The sequence below is a fragment of the Poecilia reticulata genome, linkage group LG5, assembly GCF_000633615.1.
Source record: "Poecilia reticulata strain Guanapo linkage group LG5, Guppy_female_1.0+MT, whole genome shotgun sequence".
NCBI classification, from domain to species: Eukaryota; Metazoa; Chordata; class Actinopteri; order Cyprinodontiformes; family Poeciliidae; genus Poecilia; species Poecilia reticulata.
This window is the reverse complement of record NC_024335.1, coordinates 15,051,301-15,061,484: the sequence shown is the minus strand read 5'-3', so window position 1 is coordinate 15,061,484 and position 10,184 is coordinate 15,051,301. Positions and strand designations below refer to the sequence as shown.

Genomic DNA, 10,184 nt, shown 5'->3' with positions numbered 1-10,184 from the left:
ATAATATATATATATTGTGTTTCATAAAAACACTTGCAAACATCAATAAACTTTGTAACAGCAAACAGAACCACTATGACATACTGAATCTGCTCTGTCTGATGTGGTGTTTTTGTTTTTATGCTGTCCTATTTCTGGTTATTTCTTTAAATAAGTAAATAACTAAACTACATTGAAATTGTGGTGTTGCACTGAAACAAACTCTGTAGGGTTTCTCCTGTTTTGAGCCTTAATTTGCATTGAATTACATCTGTATCCAATTTCAGATCCATACAGACTCAGATGAAGGTGAGGGCAATATCAAGTACACCATCTCAGGAGAGGGGGCAGGCTCTATCTTCATCATCGACGAGCTTACAGGGGACATACATGCTACAGAGAGACTGGACCGAGAGGAGAAGGCTTTTTACACGCTTCGAGCTCAGGCCCGAGACCGTCTCACCAATGCCCCTCTGGAACCGGAGTCTGAGTTTGTCATCAAGGTCCAGGACATCAATGACAGTGAGCCCCAATTCTTGGAAGGCCCCTACATCGGCAGTGTGGCAGAACTGTCACCTACAGGTAAGCTACACGTCTCGCTGCGCAGTTAGCCAAGTGTCCTCTGAATAAGATATTTGAGGCTTTGAACACAGAATGGCTTCAAGCTGTCTATGGTGTGTAGAGATTTTGGTTATATAACTTCTATTTAAACTCTGCATTACAGGTGTGTATACTGTAATGCTACTTCCTTTGATCAAAGAACGCATGAAAGGTCTCTAGAGGGCACAGTTCCTCCTACAGTATAATTGAACATCAAAGGAGATGACATGTTAGAAAGTAGAATTGAATTTAAGTAAACTCTGCAAAGTGACATACAGCTTTAATCTGTTGGCAAGAATGAAACTAAAAATTAGTGTGACAGAGCTGGCAAGCAAAGACGAAAAACCTGATGAGATTTGGGGTTTGTTCTGACAAAAGAAATGTTTTTAGGAAAATGATGTTGAGCAAGAGGGTTCGGAGGAGGTACATAAAGTACAAGAGAGGTGCTTGGAGAAAAGCAGATGATTGTGACAGTAAACCCTACTGGTAAAGCTTTTAACAGTGACACAATACCGCTAATCCTGACAAACGTGTTCTTATTGTTAGCAACCTTATTAGCAGAACCCCATGGCTGCCTCAAATTCTCAGTGGAATGGAAAAGAAAGGTGAAAGTAGGGCGTATGAGGCTTCATTAGCATGGCATTAATGTCAAAAACAGCTGATGTTTAATAAACAAAATTCTGTTTGGCTGCCAAGCGATATCACAAAACCATGTGTGATCAGCATGTTGTGCGTGACTCTGCGTGTGTGCGTGTGTGTGTCTGTGTTTATTCACATGCAGTAGAGGTTCAGTAAACAGGGGGCACTTTTTTGTTTGAATGACTACAGGAGTGCTGCAAAATGGAATGAGTCTTACCCTATTCAAGCCTGATTGGAATTAATTCCAGCTTCCTCAGCATGATCCAAACCATGGGCATTTTCTGCCTACAGTGTTCTCTAAAAATGAATGGGGTGGAAGAGTGTGTATGTGTTATCATGACTGAGAGAGAGAGGCAATAAGATAGGCCAAGTAAAAGGTAAGAAAAAAAGGTGAAGTAAAAATAAACTTAAGTAAGAAAGACAGAGTTCTGGAAATTGTGCAGCCCATTTTAAGCAGACAAAAGCAGGCCTGTTGCGAAAGAAACATGAACTAACAGAGGCTTTGCTTAGTTAATAGCAGTTAATGCACTTTTAATTGCCATGACCCTTCCACCTTTGTTTGACCCTGTCTCGCTTCAGTCAAATTATGCACTAAATAGGTGTGCAGTTCATGTTTTAAACATGATTGTGCTGTATTCACCTAATGAGATAACATTAAGTGCTTAGTCAAGCATTCTTCTGCCCTGCCCCTCTTTGCTTCAGTTCTGCATTACTGAACATCAGTAAAGCCGGTGATATATTTATTTATCTTTTGACATGTCTACAATAAAGTCACAAGGACAAAGACAATAAAAGTAGTGAAGAAGAAAAAGAACAAATTCCTGACTAGACAATGTTTACTACCACTTCTCTTAGTACTTGTGGAGAGGCAAATCATCATGGTGGACCAAATGCTTAAAAAGGGGGACCAGACAGTGTGCTTCCACTATTGAGGGATGACATTTCCCAGCTCTGGGGAAGTCTGTGGTGTTGAAAAGGAGGCTCTGACTGACTACCAAATGTTGTATTTAGGAGGACCAGTACGGTATTTTGCCAATAGTGATACTTTTCCTCACAAAATACAATTCAAAACCCATGAGCAGTGCCAGCAGTAAGTACTGGTAGTGTAGATGAACATGAGTGCAATTCTTCTGATCTCCATACTGATTCAGGTAACATTGTTGAAAAACGATCTAGTCTTTTAAAATAAAAGACCCAAAAATAGCAGTTTAAACCAGTTTGATGATATTCATGTATGTAATGTTTTCTGTTTTCCAAAACCAAAGTGGCTTAATATCTTTTTGAAAACAGTGAAGAAAAACATATTTTCATGTTGACATAACAGTAAACTGTGAACGTGGTTTTGCCTTCATACAGSAAAATATGCATTCTTAAGGGGTAAAGGTTTTATTGGGATTTATTAATAAGCTTACTTACATTTAGCGAATGTCTTAGCATCATCCACAGTTTCTCTATAATTTATTCCAGTTGTCAGTGTTTTTGTAGTTTGTTTTGTGTTTGCAGAGGATTTTTGACTTTGTGAAATGAGGAGGGCGTAAAAGCTTAGTAACATGTTGTGTATTCACGATTTTGTTCTTTTCTTGCATGAACCCAGGATATGCTTGAAACCCCGTTGGAATCAGCAGTTTTTTATAATGTAATTTTGAACACGGCTCCTGTGATGTGAAGCAGGGTTGCATTTTATGCTGTGATTCGAAGCAGGTTGSGAGCATTAGCCACACCAGGGATTTGCACACTATGCTGTTTTACAGCCAACTGTATAGGCAAATTGTCTTGAAACACACAAGGCTGTAATAGTAGGAAAGTAATCARCAGTCAGCTGCCTGGGGCATATTCATCTTTACTTATCACTCCTGTCATGTCTTCCTATGCCATTCTTAGTCATGGCGTCAAAGCCCTCGATTCTGCCTGTCCCTTTTCACACAGGCTTTCTGTCTCTTTGACTATCTGCCTGTTCAGCATTTTTACATAAATAACAATTGTGTGCATTATGTTTTCTCTCTGCATTAGTGGGATAGAGTAAGTAATGTGCAGCMGTGTTATCCACATGAGATGAGATTCCCTGGTTAAAACTTAAAKCTGCAAGACTTTGGCCAGGATCCTTTTACCCTTAACCTCTCATTATTAGCCCAGCAAAGTCACTTTAGGAGGTTAGCATTCTGGTTGTTTTGATGAGTTGGGGTAGGGTCAAGGGGAATGCCTTCAATGACCTAAAAAAAACTAGAATATTCTTGAAAGCAAAAAGATAGTGGTTGCTTAGAATGATTTTTTTTTGTGCATTTTCATTTGATTTATTAACATCTTTTTAAATGTTTAATGACAATCACTGTCATGTGTAAATGAAGGTGTTTTGGTGGTTTACAGTAAGATTTGTTATTTGCAGGAAATAACATTTCTCAGTTTGATATGTTTTTATTTCTCAACAAGCAACTAAGATCCARTTTGATTTACTCTGAAGTATTAMATTTTGTATATTTTTGCTGTTCATCAATTCAACAACCAGAAAAAAGTATGTTGATTACTGCTGCAGGATAAATGAGTGTTTACAATTAATTAGTGTAATCCAACAAAGTATGAGCTTAAAAGCAGTGTCCAATTCTTCAGTGGGTTATTGTAACTACTACCTGAATGAAGGCCCAATGGGAGGAGTATCAGAGATCCTTCTTTAATTTAAATAATCTACTGTTGTGTCAAATATGTGATCTAAATTTACTCCTAATGGCGCTTTTGACGCATTTTACCGTTTTACATTTTACCACTTTGTTACATTTACATTTGTGTTATATACTTAAAGATCACAGTTGAATTATATTACAATATCAAAATATATCCATTGCTGAATATTTTGAATGATGAMTGCTTACTTACAACTTAATGGTTTTATTTCTATGCCTGTTCAATTCTTATTTAATTTCAAATAATGGATCCATCATTAATGCAAATCATCCACAATGTTAAAAGTTAATGTTGCCTCATTTCATTTATGAGATAATGATAAGAGTACAGGTCTGTTCATTTAAACACTCWTTCTTCTATTATGAATAAGATCCAATCTATCTTTGGCAAAAAGCCCTGAGCCATCCCTTTGGACCCAACTGCATTATGAAAGCTACTTAATGTCACATAGGACAAGATGCAAAATTAAAAAGTTCCATAACTTTTAGTATTGGAAGGATTTCTATTTACTGTGAACAATATACAGTTGATATAMATATAACTACTTACCCTTATGCAGAAAGATTCAAAACTGCTGCAGTTAACAACATCATGATACCTTAAAACATATGTGCAAAATATATTTTATGGAAAATTGCCACGAGTTACTTCATTGAAGCTACATTGAAACATCTGCTAAATGTCAATTTGATTCCAAAAATCTAAATTCTGTTTTCACCAAAAAACAAGCATCTCCAAGGTTTTGTGTACCTTTTCTAAACACTRTCTTTAAAGGCAAAAGAGAAAAAAAACATTTTGAATAGAATAAAATACTTATATTTTGCAAGTTTTTTGCTCTGGCTTTCTAAAAAAACATTCATCTGTGAAAATCAACTGAAATACAAGTATTTCATACAGCTGTCATGAACTATTGGCAATTTTATTATATTTTTAAAAATGTTCAGCAGTCTAAATGGGACATTCTTGACAATTTTAGCTAAGACAATAGCGTGCATAGAGTTCAATCTTCCTGCAGTCTTAATAGATGGGGTCATTTGGACCTCACAAGGATTTTTTATTCTGTATGTGTGCTTTTCCGCTCATGTGTTTTTACCAGATTTTTCTTTTTGTGAGGRTTTGGGAAATGACGGTCTGATGGGACAACCCCCACTTCCTCACTGTCTGACCGTGATATTTGCCGCGCTCCTCCTGAGCATCATGCTAAGACTATGGAGGGGTCACAGGGGCTCATGAGGATCAAAGTGTACACAGGTATCCGTAAAGAAAAGGGTATTAAAAATYYACAGCCAATATCATATCACAGTACAGGAAGCGATTCACATTTTAAAAGAATATGAAAACAAACCTAATTGAAACTAAAGACTGATAAAGACAAGATTGACACTGGTCAGGAAGACTACAAAGAACATGGAAGTAATGCAGGAATTCTTAGTTCGTACTGGTTGAGTTCTGCATGTAGTCATAGTTTCCTGTACTCATTTTTTGTCTGGACTAAAGAATAGGGTTGAACAATATAATCTATTTATTCMAAAGAAAACATGTAAGCCTGGCTTAAAGTTTGGTTTAGCACAAGAACAACACAACATATTATGAAAGGAACAACGTGGCAGCATTATTCTCTTAGGTTACTTTCTTAARATAGACAAACTATACGCAATTCTTTTTGGAAAGGTGGAAAAAAAACAGGAACRGTCCCATGTTTCAGTTTTGACCCAAAACCTTGAGACTTCTGCTTAAAAACGAAGAAAAACAGAGATAAAGAGTGTTTTTTTATCACCACAGTGAGTTTAATTGATTGAGAGACTCCTGAACTAAATTTTATTTGTCCATTTTTTTTTGTTTTAAATGAATAACATATTTTAAACATATAGCAAGAAGATTTTGTGCATGTCTTTGTTATCTTTGATATGATGCATAGATGCGAATGCAGAGTAGTTCACACWTAATGAGATGGTGAACTAAGGTTTGTGCTTTTCAAGGCTTTCTCATTAATATTAAATTTGATCTACCTTTTTTCTCCTGTTGTTTGCCATCTTTAGCAAGTCTGAAATATTAATGCAGCTTTGAGCTAGGCTTTAAAATAAAACGATAAAAATAAAAAAATAAAAAAAACTGTGGGTAAAGTAAACTGTATGCCGTGGGTCTGATCATCACAAAAGTTGCATTAGGCTGTGAAATAATTGAGTTTTTASTTCTGGCACATATAGTGCAGATACATTATTGGCAGTGGCACCCTAAAGCAAAAGCTTATATGCTCCTCACAGCCTGCTAATATTGAAGTAATAAAGACAGGCCTTTTCCAATTTAAAATCACTATTACACTGTGTTACAACTTGCATACTAAGACATCCATCAATCAGTTTTTTCTTCTTTTTTATGTGAGCTGACTGATAAAGTACTATAGCACATTTTCTCRGGTATGAAACCATTTAGTCTCTGAGACGTCTTTTTTTTCCCCCCTTCTCCATTGGAGTTGGATAAGAATGTATCTAAGTGAACAGCTCATGGTGTAAAAAAAAAAAATCCACAGGATAATCCTGTGATTGATGCGGGTTCTATCATAAATGACTTCAGACCCGTTGAGTGGCAGAGATATACATAACATCTATGCCTTGGCCTTAAACTTGAGGTCTACACTGACTGACAAGTCAAATTGTCCAAAGAATGGCAAGATAAATTAACAAGTCTCCAGTTTTTGTGATAATTGTTATGAATTACTGAAAATCACAAATGTTTCAAATGTTACTCAATATTTTATATTCTTAAGCTCMTTTATCAAACTATGYCAAAGAGTTTCTGTWACTGTGCACAACATGTCTAATAATACATTCAAATCATAATTCCATATTTATCGGGGATGTTCAAAGCATCTGTACTTGGATTCGTACATGCACACAAAATTTACTTGCTCAACTGTATTTTGATAAATRAATACTTCATGATTAATCAAGAAGTTGRTRCAAGGCTATATGCTTGAGATMCCTCTTAATTTATAGACCAAATTTACAGGTGACAAAAATTCCTTTTAAATATGACTCCACACTCAAAAATTKTCTTTGTAAGCACTCAGTGTTTAAGACTCTTGCAAACTCAGATTACAAAATACAAGACAKACCAAGTAAGTCTTTGCTTTATTTTGTATGCTTTTGATCTCCTGACCTTTATCCTACACTGTAGTATAATTAGCATAAGAGATGCCCCAAACCCTCTTCATGTAATCCAGAGATTCCAAAGGGGAGTTTATGTAATAATCACTGTTCTTGCTTCTCTGACTTTGATTGGTTCCACAGAACGAATGTTAAAATAATAAAGCCTTGTCATACTAACAATAGAGGAGGTATTTCCAAACACTGGTACCACAAGAGAACRGACTGCGGCAATGCAGGAAAGTTACAATCAATAAATCCTCCCAGCTACCTTTATGTATATGACTAGCAACATGCGCAAATATGCACTCAACCACACTGCCTGACATAATTGATTTTGGCTGATCTCAGCAGGCWAGGTCATGCTTTTACATCTTTGGGGAAGAGAATAAGCAACTAAGTGGTAATATGGGATTCAGTATGTAAAATTGTCCAACCTTAAAGAAAAGACAGCAGSWTGATAGATCTGCAATTATGATACACAAGATTGAAACATTTTTTTTATAAAACTGYGATATAGCACAGAAGCACTGGCACTCTWTTCCAAACAGTATACTGGGCTTTTCACAAATAAATTTAGTAGTAAGCAACATAAAACACACATGCAGAGTGGGTTAAGAAGTTATRAATGGAAAAAGTTAAATGCTGGCTTTTGTGCCTTTGATTTTGTGTTCATGGATAATTATTTTATTTTATTATTTAATCCCCCACAGAAACACCCATAATAACAAAATGCAAAAAAATTAAAGCTGATGTGCCACACTAGCTCAGAACACTGTCTTGCAAGACAGACCATGATCTGATCTATTAAAAGACACAAGTTCAGAAGAAAACAAAGATTAGATCTTACAATATCATTCAGCAGAGATGAAAAATATCCCTAAATCCTTGTTGAGAACTGAAAGAGGATCAATGTAAGCAGGCCACTGGCTGTTATGACATCACAGATTTTTCTTCTCCTTAAACCTCATTCACTCTCACCCATCTTTCTCTGCCTGCCATCCYTCTCCTGGGGCATTTATGTGGATGAGAGAGAAATGAATCAGATTTGAAGTAGTAAAGGAATAACTTTTCATGTGAAAACATCTCAGCTTTTATGGCTTTACTAAATGATCCATAATGCGGGCAGGGAGCACTCAGTCCTGCAGATTAAGGTGGGTCGAGGCAAGAGAGCGGCTCAGTGTTGCAGTAGTTAGACCCCTCCATTGAAGCCTGTACCAGTATCGCACYAGCTGAGATAGGCACAAATCTCTTTTACGAGGCTGCCTCTTAAATAGCTGTCAGTCTAGTGTCTCACACGTGGCTCACTCCTCCTGCTCCCTTTGCAGTAATTGAACCATCTCTCCCAGAGTGCTGAAATGGTGTGGGAAGCCATTCCGACAGCCTGTGTTGATACCATTAAACCAAACTCATGCATAAATCTGGCTATATAGCCATTGTCACTAATCCCCCAATGAATCCTCCACACCCCAGAAGCAACCCTCCTCCTTGTGTATTGTCACCTCATATGATTAGCTTTTTTTACTTGAATATTATTTGCACTACTCATAAAATATTATTAATATATATCTGGAAAAACAAAAAAACAAAAACAAATCCATCCCACACTCACACACACATTTACTGCTTCCCTGCTGTAAATTCTAACAAAGAAATGTCATAACTATGCTGAAATAATTTTGAATTCCAGTAACAAGATTTATTAGAAAGGTTTCAAAACTGCAAAAAGCAATCATTATGCAAACTGTTAGCTCCTTTACTGTGTTTAAATTTATGTTAATCCCACCCACCCTTGGGAAGTGTAAGCACTTTACAGAAATAAATGATACAATTATAGAAATATTAACAAAGAATGTGGATAGAGATTGAGATTAGTGATGAATTTCTCCCCCAATTACTTACCCACTAAGGCTAAGGCATTTAATGAATAACAAAGCTGTACCCTCATTAATGCTGCACAGCAAAGAGCCATTGCAACCCTGTCTAGTCCTTCCTGCTGAGGCAAATCATGATATGATATATTTCTAAACCATTTTGGTTTACTTAATGGTCCTTATCTGTTACAAAATTGCATATTTTGTTGTCTGTAACTAGACAGAGTTTTAAATATTTCTGATTATAAAAAGGGTCCCAAAGTTTAGCTATTCCTGTGTTGCAGATGTTAGTTCTGTGATCTGGAAGGGTTCCCTCTGAGTCTTGCCTGTAGACCCTACTGTGCTCTCTGTGTGCTTTCCTCCTACCATCCAAAGGTCGACTAGCTTACATGTTAGGACAACTATTTTATTTCTTTTTTCAAATTGAATATTGCGTGTAATGGTGCATGGCGGTCTGCGAGTGTGTTGGCCTTGAAAAAGACTGATGATGTGTTCACAAATAATGAAAATTTTTGCCGGCTGCACATTGAAGTTTCACTTCACAGTAACACTGGATTCATATGTTTTTTTTTAAGTGGCAAATATTTTCACAAAATGGTCAAAAAATAGAGACATGCAATGTTTCACTTAGAAATGTCTTAATTTTAGGTTAACACACATTTGACTGACCAAGCTTATTGTGATTGGACATGTATTGAGTCAGGCACACACAATCTGTCATTCTCCTCCAAAATCGCTTTGGGAAAGTCAGTGAAAACCAGCATTGTTCAAAATATCTTGGTTTGCTTTGTAGGCAACTAAGGGGGCCATTTTGTTTGGAAAAACAGACAATGATATAATGATCTAATATTAAATTCTTAAAGAAATTACACAAGTGGTATTTGGTCTGTCTCTTAACATTGGTGTTGCAAATCATAAATGGATTGCATGTATGTTTTCCATCCATGTTCACTAATCAAAGACCTTAATGTAAAAATTCATCCATCATCATATTTCCAATGATGTACAGTCAGTTACTATTGTTACTTTGTCGTACCTGAACCAAAAGAAGAAAAAAAAGAACATTAACCAAAACATGTGTGTATTCATCTAAAAAAAAAAATAAATCCCTGTTTTGGGATTTAAACTATAATCATTATAGTTTAAAGACACATTGCTTTATCTCAGAGAAATAATTTATTTTAGTGCTGTGAGAAAAGCCTACATTTAAATAGTGAACCCCACAATAGATATGTTTCCCTTCTGTATGTATAGTCATGTAAAAAAAAAA

The 10,184-nt window shown here is 36.1% G+C and overlaps 1 protein-coding gene across 2 annotated transcripts in view; it reads left to right on the top strand.

The window, feature by feature from the left end:
* The window catches only part of cdh22 (cadherin 22), a 159,229-nt gene that overhangs the window by 94,876 nt on the left and 54,169 nt on the right, over window positions 1-10,184 (top strand). For both annotated transcript variants that reach the window (XM_008409225.2, XM_008409223.2), the window contains one exon: window positions 267-561. In XM_008409225.2, coding sequence (XP_008407447.1) covers window positions 267-561 — 295 coding nt within the window. The remainder of the gene's footprint in view (window positions 1-266; window positions 562-10,184) is intronic.